At 49.4% G+C, this 14,688-nt stretch overlaps 6 protein-coding genes across 6 annotated transcripts; 2 read left to right on the top strand and 4 right to left on the bottom strand.

Moving 5' to 3' along the window:
• Positions 1-395: 395 nt before the first annotated feature.
• On the bottom strand, positions 396-2,210 carry FTJAE_9118 (cocaine esterase; the record flags this gene model as incomplete). Its single annotated transcript, XM_037356006.1, has 2 exons — positions 396-1,193; positions 1,242-2,210. The coding sequence occupies 2 exons, from the start codon at positions 2,208-2,210 to the stop codon at positions 396-398; spliced, it is 1,767 nt and encodes a 588-aa protein (XP_037203799.1).
• Positions 2,211-2,946: 736 nt separating this feature from the next.
• FTJAE_9117 (uncharacterized protein) lies at positions 2,947-4,140 on the top strand (the record flags this gene model as incomplete). The annotated part of the gene is made up of 4 exons (XM_037356005.1): positions 2,947-3,428; positions 3,480-3,811; positions 3,865-3,955; positions 4,005-4,140. 4 exons carry the CDS (start codon positions 2,947-2,949, stop codon positions 4,138-4,140), a joined length of 1,041 nt encoding a protein of 346 aa, XP_037203798.1.
• A 730-nt stretch (positions 4,141-4,870) lies between these two features.
• On the top strand, positions 4,871-6,722 carry FTJAE_9116 (transporter HOL1; the record flags this gene model as incomplete). The annotated part of the gene is made up of 6 exons (XM_037356004.1): positions 4,871-5,027; positions 5,077-5,133; positions 5,186-5,514; positions 5,563-5,937; positions 5,985-6,370; positions 6,425-6,722. The coding sequence occupies 6 exons, from the start codon at positions 4,871-4,873 to the stop codon at positions 6,720-6,722; spliced, it is 1,602 nt and encodes a 533-aa protein (XP_037203797.1).
• A 500-nt stretch (positions 6,723-7,222) lies between these two features.
• On the bottom strand, positions 7,223-8,514 carry FTJAE_9115 (salicylate 1-monooxygenase; the record flags this gene model as incomplete). The annotated part of the gene is made up of 2 exons (XM_037356003.1): positions 7,223-8,398; positions 8,452-8,514. 2 exons carry the CDS (start codon positions 8,512-8,514, stop codon positions 7,223-7,225), a joined length of 1,239 nt encoding a protein of 412 aa, XP_037203796.1.
• A 762-nt stretch (positions 8,515-9,276) lies between these two features.
• Positions 9,277-10,431, bottom strand: FTJAE_9114 (uncharacterized protein; the record flags this gene model as incomplete). The annotated part of the gene is made up of 3 exons (XM_037356002.1): positions 9,277-9,432; positions 9,483-10,155; positions 10,208-10,431. The coding sequence occupies 3 exons, from the start codon at positions 10,429-10,431 to the stop codon at positions 9,277-9,279; spliced, it is 1,053 nt and encodes a 350-aa protein (XP_037203795.1).
• Positions 10,432-11,712: 1,281 nt separating this feature from the next.
• On the bottom strand, positions 11,713-14,009 carry FTJAE_9113 (STB5-transcription factor; the record flags this gene model as incomplete). The annotated part of the gene is made up of 4 exons (XM_037356001.1): positions 11,713-12,345; positions 12,397-12,884; positions 12,987-13,491; positions 13,545-14,009. 4 exons carry the CDS (start codon positions 14,007-14,009, stop codon positions 11,713-11,715), a joined length of 2,091 nt encoding a protein of 696 aa, XP_037203794.1.
• Between the last annotated feature and the right edge of the window lie 679 nt (positions 14,010-14,688).

The raw sequence follows: 14,688 nt of genomic DNA, 5'->3' as shown, positions 1-14,688 counted from the left end.
AGAAGGTTAATCTACCTCAATAGCGCGATTGCGGCCTTGACCAAGCAGTACTGGCAGTATTGGTGATCAAGGCAGCAATAGCGCCATTGAGACAGATAAACCTTCTGATTTTGACCTCTGTGATGACGGCCGACTATAGGGGCCTCGCTGTTGAAGTCTTGAGAGTAAAGTTGAAAGCTCGATGGCCTTATACAAGGTAACGGCAAGGGAAAAGAAAATGCCTATTCGATAGTTGTCCCCCGATCATAAGCAAGATTATACAATACAAGTTTCTGGCTCTTTTCACTAAGTTTATGCAACCCCAAATCCAAAGTCGTACAAATCTCTAGGTTTAGGGTATTCTCAGTAAGACTAATGATGTATGATAAAAACTCTATCTCGTACCCTTCCCATCTTTAAACGTTGACAATCGGAATGATAACCTTGCTAGGATAATCTCCGCCATAATGAATCTTGTGCTGTCCTTTGTTCTTCTCACTATCTGGCCTTGGCTTGGAGAATGCGGCAACTTCAGTGAACCCAGGGTACTGTCCAAGGATATCTACCTGAAGAGTTTGGCCCTCCTCGTAGTCCACTCCCATACACCAGATACCAATGTCGAGCTTGACCACTTCACCCTTGGGAACCTTCTGCACCTCATCGTGAGGGTGGAAGGGGAACTGAGGATGTATCGATCGCTTCTCATCGATCTTCCGTTGCGACGCTCGCAAAATACCCATAGCGCCATTGTGTAATGTCAGACTTGAGCGATCCTTCTCGTCCATTGCGTCAACTGACTCCACAGGAGTCTTCTCGATAGGGAACTGCAAGTGGCTTAACTCCTTGCCGTTCTTGTCGAGCTTGCGGACTTGTACAAAGACAACCATGTCGTCTAAATCATCACAGCTCATGTATAGCTCCGCCTTGGGCATTCCGATGATTCTTGTGTGCTTATCAAAAGTGTATCGGAACTTGGCGATAGACCAGCGATCTTCAGAGTTGTAGGTCTTGATACCTGAAGATGGCGCACTATCTAGAAGTGCATCGTTGTCTCCAAGGTAGAATGAGCGGTAGTCGGTATCGGGGACAGGGAAGTCGGGGAGCTCAATGTTGCTCTTGACCTTTCCTTCGTCAAACTGGAGAGTTGTCCAGCGCACTCGAGGTGTCTCCTCCCAGTCGTTATCAATACCCTTGAGGTACTTGTCAAAGTATTTCTAAAGTCATGTCAGCAGATATCATTTAGCGTAGAACAAATCACCGACCTTGAGCTCGGGATAACTCTCCTTCACCGAGTAAAGCTCAAACCACTCCTGATGTCCACACCACTTAATCCATTTCTTATCACTTCCCAGCTCCATCCAGCCACGCACAGCACCCATGGTGTGAATCTGGCTGAGGTCGGAACCTGTGATAAAAACAGGAATGTCGATTTTGGAGAAATCCACGCGCTTATCGTTCCAATAAGCGTTGGCCTGGGGGCTTCTTCGATACATCTCTGCAAAGTCCTCAACGCCATGTTGGCCTTTGATAACAAGAGTTGTGATAAGATCGAAGTTGCTCATAGTGAACCAGCCTCCTCGGCAGAACTGCTCACGGAAAATATCTCCAGATCCCTCCCAAGGCGCAATTGCCTTTAATGAAGGGGGATTTTGTGCAGCAGCTTGCCATTGCATGATGGCCAGATATGAGTTACCAGCCATGCCGACGCTGCCGTTGCACCAAGGAAGCTTAGCAAGACCCTCGATGACATCGTGAGCATCCTCTGCTTCTTGTGCACCCATACAGCACGCGTCGCCGTCGCTGTTGCCAGCTCCACGGGCATCAACATGCGCAATTGCATAGCCCTGGTTCACCCACCAAGCAGGGTCAAGACCCTCGAACTTTTCAAGTCCACTGACGTCGTCCTTTGTCAAACAGCAAGCCCATGTGCACACATTGAAGATCATGTCAATGGCTGAGTACTTCTTGCCATAAGGAGACCAAGAGATGATGACAGGAACCTTTTCAGAACCCGTCGGCCGATAAATATCGACATAAAGGCGGCAGCCGTCACGGACGACGATTTCAACATCGTGATCAATGCGGACGTCAGAGTCAAGAGGTCTTGCATCGAAGGGTCTGGAGCCCTTCTTCAACACTTCAGACTTTCCTGGAGTGGGTTCAACGTAACCATTGTCGCCAACCTCTGGCTTGTTGAGGGGCTTGTAGGCAACCTGAACGGGAGGCGGCATGTTGGCAATAGGGAAGCTGGAAATTGAGGGAAATGGATGTTTCAAAGGTAACAGAAAGCTTGTTTGTAATAGTTTCAGTAAAGAGGGTCCGAGTGAATACAATGATTAGAATTGACAAGGTGTTTGACTGGCTACTGTTGACAAGAGATTTGAGCCTATCTTTAAGCTCTCTTCACCTTCAATAATTATCTCAAGATTCACTGCGGAGTTGAGAGACAAACTCACTAATTTTCTGGATCCGCATGGTTCGGGTCGGGCTAAAAGACCCCACGGGGAGATTGAGGGGAAGATCGCGGAGACGCAATGCGGTTGATCATGCAACCCCAGGCGGATATCATCATCCTTATTCCCTGTGTTATAATTGGTTCTTCAGTTGTCTGGACCCTGTAGACCCCGCGCTAGGCGAAGTGTTTACCCTTATCAAGTGGCTTTTGCAACGGTCATCTGAGTTAATATCCGAGGTCGAGACTGCAATGAGGAGAAGTGTCCAATCCGAACCGAAACGAAATAGGCCGGACCGAGAATTAGTGAAACACAATTAGCCTTTCGCTTCGCTAGTCAGCAAAAGATGATTCCGAACCGAGAAAGCCCTCATTACCCCAGATCTCCGCGTTCTGAGTCCCCGGATCAGAGATATAACTAAGGAACCTTCAGCCTCAATCCATTCTTAGCGCTTCATCATCAAACATCACACTTCCATCTTCACTTCATTGTATCATTCACATCACAGTCCATCATGTCTACCACTACGACAATGCAGATGGAGCAGACTGTCGCTGCTCGCTTCGAGACCAAGGATCTCGTCGAGTTTGACCCCAATGTTGTCTACGGCGACTGGAGAGATGAGTTCCACAAGACAGGCTGTGTCCTGATCAAGAACGTCATCAGCAAAGAGAAGGCTCAATACTACTGCGACAAGCAGATTGAGTGGCTCAAGAAGTTTGAGCTTGGCTTCGATGAGAAGGACCCCAGCACTTGGAATGCGGATCATCTCCCCGTCAGCTTCAAGGGTGGTATGTACTATGGTTATGGTGCTACACACGAGAAGATGGCTTGGGAAGCACGAACCGAGCCCAAGGTTGTTGAGATCTTCGAGAAGCTCTGGGGAACCAAGGAGCTCCTGTGCTCTTTTGACGGTCTCAATGTTTCCCTGCCTAACCGCACCGATATCACTTGGAGCCCTTGGCCTCACTGCGATCAAAACCCCGAGCGCAAGGGGTAAGTGATCCTTCCGAGTTACCCCAAATTCTTACTAACCCGAACCTAAAGTATGCAAGCTGTGCAGGGCCTTCTGAACTTTGCCCCCAACGGCCCCAAGGACGGTGGCCTCATGCTCATGAAGGGTTCTTCCAAGCTTTTCAATGAGTTCTTTGCTCAAAAGCGTGACTCTGCTGATCATGAGGATGCTCCTCCTCCTGAGATCAAGTATATGGACTTGTTCATCTTCAGCGAAAAGGACGTCAAGTGGTTTGAGGAGCGAGGCTGCACTATGTACAAGGTCGACATGGAGCCCGGTGATTTTGTTCTCTGGGATTCTCGTACCATGCATTATGCTCGATTCCCTGAAGGCGATCAAATCCGACATGTTCAGTACATCTGCAGTAAGTTCCGTGTCCCAAGTTGACCCGAAGCTTGACTAACTCAACCCTCAAAGTGACACCACGACAATTCGCAACAGAGGAAGCTCTCGAGGCAAAGGCCTTTTGCTTCAACAACTATATGGGCACTACACATTGGCCTCATTGGTTAGTAAATGATGCTTGTTTTCGTTGTTCGTTGTTAACTCGTTCCTAGCAACATCCGCATCGCCCAGGAGAAGCCCATGAGGAATGGCGAGATCTGCCCTAAGTACCGCACAGAGCCATTTGAGAAGCCGGAAGTAACAGATCAGATACTTCGATTGGCAGGTGTCAAGCCTTATGATGAATGATGGAAAATATAGGGAATGGGTCGTGGGGGAGATTGATAGCCTAGATCATGTTACAGTATTCAATACATTTTTTCACACATACAAACAGCTGCTCTTTGTCAAGTCCGCACTAAATCTAGTCTAAAGATTACAAATCTAATCTAAACAGTTACCAATTTTATCCTAAAGATCGACATTATTTTGGATGTAGGCCTACGAGTTGAAAGTATTGGTTGTTAATCCTTCGGGTCATTTTCGCAAACGAATTTGGTGGGATCTTGACAAGAACGGCAAGATTTTCGGTTCGAGTTCTGACTACACAGAACTCGGAATAAAAACATCTTCATGATATTTCCAATCAATACTTCATGATAGGCCAAGTCTGCCTTGAACTTGGCATGGGGGAACTCGCAAGAGTCTGGATCCGGTTCGGTAGCAACACCATAATCCGGGGTATGATCCGGGGTAGCAGTTCGGTTCGTGATGCCTCTAGCCTAAATCATCACAAACCGCACTAATCGTACCGAGATATCGGGATGTGGTCCCATGCGGGGAAACAAGGTTTGCGGGGAGTAGCACTAGCCAAGACCATGAGATTGCGCGCAAGGACTTCACCTCCTGTCGTGTTCTGTTATCTCTTGGCCTCGTCCATTTCTCTATAAAGTCTGGCGGTGCAGCCTCGTTGGATTATTCCTCACCACCATCTTCTGCATCGCAACATCAGAGAACAACTACTACCAAGGCCAGCATCATGGATACCAAGTCCGATGTCAATCATGTCGAGAGCATCTCGAAAGATTCTCTCGACGTGATTCAGGTCACAAAGTCGAAGATTGAGGTTAGCGGAACTGTCAAACTGATAGAAGGGAAGACAATCTTCATCCCAACGCCCACTGCAGATCCTCAGGGTAAGACTATGCTCCTCTTTGAGTACCCAGTCAATTGCTGACAGGTCAGATCCCTTGAACATGAAGATGTGGCAAAAGGCTCTCGTTCTCATTGTCATCTCCCTATGTACGTACAATCCTCGATCGTCACTCAGGATCGCAAACTCACATACGGCAAGTCTCAACGATCGGCCTGGCATTGGTCTCAGGATTCGGAGGTCTCTTAGGCTTCTACATTCCTGCCTACGTCGCTGTTGGCAAGGACTACGCCGACATTACTCACCTCATGACTTATCCTACACTCTTCATGGGTATCGGTAATCTCATCGGCATGCCTCTCGGTATCGCGATCGGTCGACGAAGCGTTCTTCTCGGAGCTACAATTATCATGATCCTCAGCGCTGGCCTCTGTGCAGGAGCTACCACCTATGAGTGGCATCTTGCTGGACGCGTCATCCTTGGACTCTCGGCTGGGCAGAGTGAGGCTCTTGTTCCCATGATCACACAGGTAATACCTCTAACCTTCACAACCTAGCGATGTCTAATGCCTAGATAGGAAATCTTCTTCCTTCACGAGAGAAGTACCTGCATGATGATCCAGCAGACTATTCAGACCATCCTGACGACTGTCTTCACTATCTTTGCCAGTCCCATCGCCGAAGCCATCACACCCCAATGGTGGTATGGTCTAGGTGCTATCCTCTCCGGTGTCTCCTTCGTCCTCGCCCTCTTCTTCGTCCCCGAGACCAAGTATTACCGCCCCAAGGCTGCGTACCAAGCTGGCGGCAGCTCCGATGATGAGAACGTTGTTGAGGTCTGCACCGAGCGCCCCGAACTCGACTATGTCAACTTTGCCCCCCGCACATTCCGATCCGATATGAGACTCTGGGTTGGCAAGCCTGAGTGGAACAAGGTCGTTGAGATTTTCACAGTGAGTTACTCGCCCCTCGTGTTCTAGAACCCTCTAACACACACTAGCAAAGCTTTGCCCTCATCCTTTTCCCCAACGTTCTGTGGGCCCTTTGCCTCAACGGTCTTACTCTTGGTGTTAATATTGCTATTGGAACGACTTATGGCTCTATTGTCACCGCCCCTCCTTACAACTGGCCCCAATCATCTGCCAGCTATGCCAACGCTGGTCAGATCGTCACCTCGCTTATCGCACTCCCTTGCTTCGGTTTCGGCTCGGACAAGCTCATCAAGTGGTTCGCGGGCCGACGCAATGGCATCCACGAGCCTGAGATCCGTCTGATTCCTCTTGCTTTCCCCATTGTCGTTGGTGTCTTTACCGCTGTCTTATACGGACTTGGTGCTACCTATCCTGAGAAGTACCACTGGTTCACCTATGTCTGGGCACTTGCTGCGTAAGTATCTCCCCATTCTCAAAACAAAAGCCCCAAATTTCTAACTACTCATAGCTACTACTTCACATTTGTCGGAGCCAACATTGTCGCTATCACATATCTTCTCGACAGCTATCCTCAGCGAGCCGGTCCCCTCCTGGTCATTATCTGTGCCCTCCGTGGTGTTATGTCATTTGGCGTCAGCTACGGAATTACTCCTTTCATCGAGAGAAATGGGTACGATGGCGCATTCGGTGTCTTTGGTGGCTTGACTGGTGCATTTGGAATCCTTGGCATCCTCGTCTTCATCTTCGGTAAGAAGATCCGAAAGTTCACTGGAAGGTTCTGCGAGGATAAGGACAAGGCCGAGTAAACTTATCCGAAAGGGTTATAATTACGAAGTTGCAACGACAATGCTTGTTTTAGTCTTCGGTTATTGTTCTGAGTGAATGAAGGAGTGTTTAGTGGTTAATATGAATATGATTATGATATAGTTAGAACAGTTTCTCATTGCCTTGATAACAAAGTGATATGTCTTCGCCATGCAGATGATGCCATGGCAACAGATTTCTAGCATTGGCAGAGTACCAAATCAGATAATAGAAGGCTATCCGTACCATGACAGCCTATATTAATTTCTAAGGAGTAAGGTCTCGAAAATGGGCATACTCTCTAGTGCTTCAGGGTTATTTTCAGTCGGACACATATCGGGAAGACAGAGGCATGTACTCTTAAGTGTCGATTACTGAAAGTCTCCCTGTATAAAAAAATAACATGAATGCATACTTGGCCTGAAAGCCAAGATCTCACAGGTCCATACAAATATGGAAAAGATATTGGTATCACTCAATCTCTTACTAGCTAAATATACTTTCAAGGGTTTGCGGTTCCATTCTTCTGACGCTCCTCCCAGTCCTCGGCTCCGTTATAATCACAATTGTATCTCATAAACTGAGCAGGATCAAGATTCACCTTCTTGCTCACCCCATCAGTTGCAGGCTTCGCTTGCTCCCTGCTAAACTTCTGGATTAGAGATGCTCTATCATATCTGGCAGCAAAGACCCTCTCCAAAGCAGCGCCGACCTCGTCCCTCGATTGTACGTTGGCCAAGAACGCGCAGACAGCCTCCGCATCCTCGATGCTCTGTGATGCACCTTGCCCTTGAGTAGGAAGCATGGCATGTGCAGCGTCACCAATCAAGATAGTTCGGCCCTTTACCCAGCGTGGAAGAGGATCGATATCTCTGAGCTGCCACAAGCCGATGTCCGGGGCTGCCTTGAAAATATCGTGAAGCCATGAAGGGAAATCTGAATAAGCTTCTAGCAACTTCTCAATACTTCCAGGAGCTACCCAGCTGTCTGAGCTCTCCTCTGCAAGCTTTTCGTCAGGCACTAAAGCAACGATACCATAAAGCTTGCTGTTTCTGCCAGGTCCCATAATCACTCTTCGATCGTGGCCCATGATCATGGTTGTCTTAGGTACTCGGGGATCCAGGAGTTGATTTGGTAGAGAGAGCCCCTCAAGATTCTCAGTTGGGATCAGCATTCGATAAGCTGACGTGCCGGTCGGTAGAGCATTTTTCTTCTCGCCTACCACGGCAGTTCTCAGAACACTATGAATACCATCGGCACCAATGATGAGGTCGCCGTGAATTTTCTCGCCCGAGTCCAATGTCACAATGCCTTCATCACAGTCGACACTCGCGACTTGGCAACCTGTGCGAACATCTACAGGATTGCCATAAGCTTCTTTGCTTGCTGCAGCGGTTCCCAGCGCTGCTTGTAAATCTTGCCTGTGATAAAGCATACGCTCGGCACCAAACTGTCCCTTCTGGAAGGGCAGTTCTCTCACCAAGTTGCCATCTGCATCAAAGATTCTGAAACCCTGGTCGGCTTGAGGCTCGGCACTCTCAAGGAAAGGATCGAGCTTCCACTTGGTGATGATCTTGCTAGCGTTGGGCTGTAGCGAGATCAAAGCGCCGACCTCACGTAGGAGGCGAGAGCGCTCAAGCACAGTAATGCGTCTGTTGGGGTGTCTTAAAGCAAAGGCCTGGGATTAGTTAGCTAGGGGTTTTAGTGTATCTGAGGTTTCGCCAGACTTACGGTTGCGAGACCTGCGATGCCTCCACCAACAATGACAACATGTAATTCAGGCATGCTTCCCATGATGAATTTGGTATGGTATCGAGATATTGCGCTTAACTTTTTCGTGACAGTAACAACGATACTGATCTTGCCAATCGCATCTTATACGGTGATGCCAAGGGTCTCGTTAGGGGCCACGCTAGGTACGGTAGCATCGCTTGGTCCGAAGATCAACGGAGCAGCAAACCGAGTCCGAACCGAATCGAACCGAAGGGACCACTGCAACACAAACCGAGATCGGTCTGCAAGGTCAACCCCTCACTGCACTAAAAGAAAGCTAACTACTCCGTAGTCCTTTACGAGATAGCATCGAGGATTGACAAAGGTTGCAGCTCTAATGAATGACATGACGCGTGTCGCCGTAGATGAAGAATGAACCCGGCTAATAAATTCGGTATTTCTAGTTTCATACAGACTGACTTGAAGCCTCGGGCTTGATACGAAGCTGAGGGATGCATACTCCATATCGGTAGTCAGTTCTTCCAAGCATCGTAGAGCGTGAAAAGGATCGTCACAAAAACTATGGTCTAGTTATATATTCTAGATCAACACTCTCAACTGTCCGTCTCGATCTGACTAGGTGTGACTGGTAGGATACTGAACAGCCGTGGCTTTCTTACAGTCCTGAGTTCGTGTAGTACAAAATATTATACCGGGGAGCCCCATCACATTGAGGATCGTGATCGAAGCGTGCGCTGTGCCTCTGACAAAACATATGCATTCTGATGTCTTTATGCTACAGTAACTTCAAACTCCTTTCAATATGATCACGGTCCTTCGTCTCTAGCTAGCCTCTGCCTTGATATAAGGAATACCCGTCAATTTGAAAGCCCTCTCGTTCAGAACAGGTTCGTGCAGGGGTCTGTCGCGTACTACGTGATCAGGCTTGCCGTTGCGCTTGGCCTCGTTAGAGCCGAGGTGGCGAGCGTTAGGCCAGTGCTGGAATTGTTAGTACTCAAAACAAGAGAGAAGGGTAGGAATAAACTCACTGTTGTGCCGACTCTTCGCTCAAAAGCGTCCTTCTTGCGGATGAGGTCCTCTTGAGACGCCTCAGACACGGGCATGAAGCAAGTGTAGATGGCGAAACGGTCCTGTTGGCTCTTCACAGGAATGTTATAGTGAGGGGTTCGGGAGTCCCAGAGGATCAAGTCACCTGGCTCAGCCTCGACCTTGTACCACTCGCAGCCGTGCTCCTCAAGCCACTTCATTCCCTTGTCCGTGAATCCGTACCACTCCTTAGTCCAAGCGGGAATGCGCTCCTCAGTACCACGGATCTCATCGTGGAACTGCTTGCTCTTGGTGTGTCCGCCCTTTGCGACAATGAGACCGCCGTCATTGGGGCCATTGGGAAGAAGGTTGACGAGTCCTTGGAGGCAGCGGAATCCTGGCACATCAGGGTCCTGATCTTGGTGAGGCCAGGGCTTGTTTTCGGGAAGGTTCTCTCTGTTCGCAAAGCCGTAGTTGATAGCATCGAAGGAGACAATGAGGTCCTCAGATCCAAGAGCCTTCTCGAAAGCTCCGACAACACCAGGCTCGGATCGAACTCCCCAGACAAAGTCCTCGTGGGCGGCACCGTAGTTCAGAAGCATACCCTTCTCGTTGATAACAGGAAGCTTGTCGGGGTGAACACTTGAAGGGTCGTTTCGGTTGTATCCGAGGCCGCTAAGAATTGTCAGTAAACACTCACGTAGTTGCGACGCGGTCGTATACTTACAAGCTCTCAATCAGACCGTACATACGGTTAGCGTAGCTCAGAGCTCGCTCCCTGGGGATAGCGCCCTTGACAACGGCATATCCGTCACGGACAAGGTCATCTCTCCAGTCGCCATAACGCCTGTTGTTACCATCGATCACGATACGCTCAAGTCCCTCAGGGCGGAGCGTGAGGGTTGGGTGCTCCTCAGTAGCGGTGGTGGTGGTAGTTGCTGAAGGGGCCATCTTGTATACTGATACTTGCTTGAGATGAAGTTTGAACCAGATGCTTCGGTAGTGATCTGTTGACTTGGATTGAAGTTGAAGGTCGAAATTCTCATTCCTCTTTATATCCAGCTCGAAGAAGCGGCTCTTCGGCCCCACAGAGTCCAAAATACTGGCGCGTAGACTAAAATCTGGGGTAATGCAGGATCAGCAACGAGTTGATCGAATGTCCGAACCGAACCAACCGAGTTCAACCGAGCGGACGACTTCACAAAGTTTGTAGTGAGACTTTCATCTCGGTTCTGTGTCGATCATTTGACCATGTTTGTCGTGGATTTCGCCTCACTACTGGGCTAGAACACTGTTTCCCGCGCCGAGACCCGCGAACCGTTGGCAGATCAAGAATTCCACGGGAGCCTCGATCGGCTCGCATTACGCGATATGATTCCACGTAAATGACCCGCAGTCACTTTTCTTTTCTAACTGTTAGATCATAACGGTACACGTTTACTTTGATGACTGCACATGCCCGTGTTGAATTGCATGCGATTATCTGTTGTCGATATTATCTGGTACTTGAGGTACTTGCTGATGTGAGGGCCAAAGGTCTACTAGTCATGGGCACAGCATGCGGGATATTACTCTAGTATTTGGGCTTGTCTCTCTGTGATCATGACTATCTGAACGGCGGTTGAGAGTAGAGTGTAAGAGTCATGCTTTGCGCATCTCACAAGGCAGGAAGAGCCTCGAGCCATCGCTTGTACCTGTGACGAAACTGTTCCAGTGCAATATCTCACTACTGCCAGATTAGCCTGGGAAATATCGATGTAAGGCTATGAGACGTTAGTACAAAATTAGAGTTTTAGTTTACTTGACCTTGGCAATGGGATCATAAGTTGTCACAAGAAAGGACCATTATTCCCCAAGCCTTTTCCCTTGCAATCCGACTGACAACCTTTTCAAGGATGATAGGCAGTTTCCGAACCTCTCACGTATGATAAGCTTACACAATGAGCCCATATGATGGAGTCCGAGCGGCTCGGCTCGGTGTGCATGGGAATGAAACCGACGAGGATGATCGTTGGAGTTTTATATCAGGGATGCGCCCACTGGCGACCGACTGCTTTACACTGAAACGATACATCCTTCTTTCAAGTCACTCATGCTGGACCTCCTACCACAGGTATGTAAAGCAGACGCTCTCGTCAATTCATTACTGCAAAGGGTATCTATCCGAAGTCGCAATATGCTTAGGTAAGTTCATGCTGAACTCGGGGAGTCTTTGACCACTCCTGCGCCATCTCAACACATCCCTTGATCTCCAATCGTGGCAAAGTCGCTCTCCATCACAGCCCAGAAGTGGTCCAAAGGCATCGCTTGGAAGGGATCCTGGAAGTACTCTAACGGATCAAACACGAACGAATCAGTCCCGACATCGCCGAATTGGTTTGGAGATAACATCCTCTGGTCGTTATTTGTGGTCTGCAAGTCTGGCTGTGGAGGTCTTTGTGTTTGATCAACAGAAGAGCTATTATCGCCCGACAAGACTTGGTTCACCCGCTGCGTCAATTCGAGCACGCCTTTCACGAATTCGCTGTGTTGCCCGACTCTTCGATAACAGTCTGCCACGTAATCCGATGCGATGCGTACAAGCTCCCCGTCGCTGCGGCCCATGCGCTTGTGAGGCTTCTTAAATGTCTGCAGCGCGAGGGTGGTAGCAGCAAGGAAAGTTGGTGTAGGTGTTAATAGAGGAAAGTCAGGTTGGGAATCTGCAAACTCTGCGACTTGCGTTATGATAGACCTTGCAGCTTCTACGCAAGTTGTTTGGCTCTGCAGCAGTCGTGTTGTGCTAATCTTGGCCTCGTGCTTTTGCACTTCGTTGCTGAAAGAGGCTTCGGGGAAGAGGAGAGATGCTCGTAGAAGGGTAATTTGAGCCTGCTCCAGATGAGTCAGTAGTTGCAGTGTCATTCGGCAGAAGAAACTTACTTGATGAAATTGTAGAGACAGAAAGACCGCGAATGAATGCTCTTCTGAACTTTTGGGAGTGCTCTGGTTTGCCTTTGCATCTTCCGACGCCTCGTCAAGCCAATCAACAAGCGCCTGATCAAGCTCTGAGATGCCTGACAGGAACTCCAAAGCGGTCTCTGCTCTGCGCTGAAAGATGTGCTCACTAATTTTACCGACTAGCAATGAGAGCGACACCCATCTGATGAAACAGGGATCGAGACCGCTGGTTTTGTCGGGCAACGGTTGGTCGCAATCGGTAATCTCAATGGCGCTCGGCCGACCGGTCTCCAATTGCATGGACTTCTCCAAAGCATAGCATGCCCACCAGACCCGGGAATGTAATTGTCGGTCGACCGGGTTGCTGGAATCTTCGTTCGGATTGGATATGACGATCTTGCGATGGAAGCCTATTGAGTAGCCAATTCGTATGGCTTGGCCAAGGAGATGCCAGCATTGGCCGTCCTTCCCTATAGACATTGTCAGCGTCGCAAGTCTAAGAATTGATGAGAAGGATCTCAGCGTGTGAGACGTCGGGTGAGGATGGCCTGAGGACGTGAGTGAGTAATTACCTCTTGCACGCATTGCGATTGCGAGTAAGACAAGCGCTTGCACCGAGCTCATATAAGGAAAGCTCAATAGGTGGCTCACAAGGGAATAAGCTCCAGTGAGATAGCCAGTTGCCGTTGGCGATATTTGACCTTCGTGGTCATCCATCCCGATGCTCAGTACTGCGTAGACTGCGACAAGGGCCGGCGCATCGACTGAGGTCACTGCGCCTTGGAGTGCAGTCGGTGATGTTTGTTGCATCTCGGAAAATCGCAGAACGTCGGATATGAAGGCTGTATGATCGAGAACGGGGACAAGAGGGTGCGTGCGACTGAAATATTTCTTCAAGCAGGGCTCCATGACTGACATGCTTGGGAGATCCGGGAGGATTGGCACCAACGGAAGGGCGTATTCTTCTGTGAAGCACATTCCCCATCGGAAATGTCTGCCAATTGGGTCAAACCCGCGTCGCTGGAGGAAAAGATCGATGAATCGGGTGAGGCATTGTAGGCTGCTTGAGCCCATGTACTGCACGCAAGCTCAATTAGTATACAGCTATGAGACGAAGCCCGAATACTGACCTTGATGCGATGCGACGACTCATCGGTGTTCATGACCACATCAGGACTATCATTCGTGTGCACATCTGTACCGCTATCCGGCGTACTCTGGCTCTCCTGGTATGCGCGCTCAATCCACGATGGGTTCCTCTCTTTATTCCCAGCATGTTGTGACCCGACGATCGAAGAGGCGGGAGAGCTCTGTTGGCTCGCGGTCGCAATTGAAGCCCGGCGCTGGATCGGCGATATTGTAGATATGCTCTGTGAGCTCTTGTGTGGCCATTTGCGCACAGCTGGGCCATTGGGTCTTCTTGGGTCAAAAGTCTCACACTCGTCGCCGCGAAGAACACAATTGCGACACTTTGGCGTTGTCGCATCGCATCGCACTTTGCGCTTGCGACATTGAGTGCAAGCTAGTGATAAACGACCACGCTTTGATCGCGGCGGTCTTGATGAGAGAGGTTGTTCTTGTGATGCCGTATCCATTTTGGTTATGTCGGTAGGGAATGGTAGAATGCTTGGGACCGCGATTCTTGGGGGTGGATAAGACTTGGACAACTTTGGGATATTCAGGATAAGATGAACGGAGTAGACACTTTGACGACGTAGTTATTTTCAAGCTCGCGACTCAGCCTCTAGTGTAATGCCCTGAGACTTGATTCAATTGACAACAACAGGGTGAGGCCGTGAGCTCAGTTAGAGGTTCTGCGTCTCTCCGAGACGGTGACCGAGGGTGTCGTCAACAATTTGTATCCCCCGCAGATAACCATGACACAGGCAAAGACAGGGCGCTATCGCAGTGAGCGTCCGGGGTACAGTGCACTAAAAGCATGTTCCCCGCATGCCTGGGGATCTCCGAATCGCGGAAGACCTTCACGGCTCCAGATCATGGGAATATTTTCTCGCGGGGTAGACTCTGGGGTCTCCTAATAGAGACTAGATGGCCCCCACGAAGTTCGAGGCCCCTGGTTAACTTGGTCATGTTCAATTGTGCTCGTTTTCATTGGAGATGAGCTCTTGAGTCGTTGAGGAGGCGTCGTCGCTAAACTTCGGTTCGATTCGGTTCGGAAAAGGTCAACCACTGAACCGAATCGAGGGGTACGTCTGTCGAGTCTGGGGTTGGTCAATTTGCAACGAGACGCGACTCAAGACTCGCGGCCAAATG

Source organism: Fusarium tjaetaba (genome assembly GCF_013396195.1).
Source record: "Fusarium tjaetaba strain NRRL 66243 chromosome Unknown NRRL66243_c0000204, whole genome shotgun sequence".
Lineage (NCBI taxonomy): Eukaryota > Fungi > Ascomycota > Sordariomycetes > Hypocreales > Nectriaceae > Fusarium > Fusarium tjaetaba.
The sequence above is the reverse complement of the archived record's forward strand: the minus strand, read 5'-3'. Positions and strand labels throughout refer to the sequence as shown.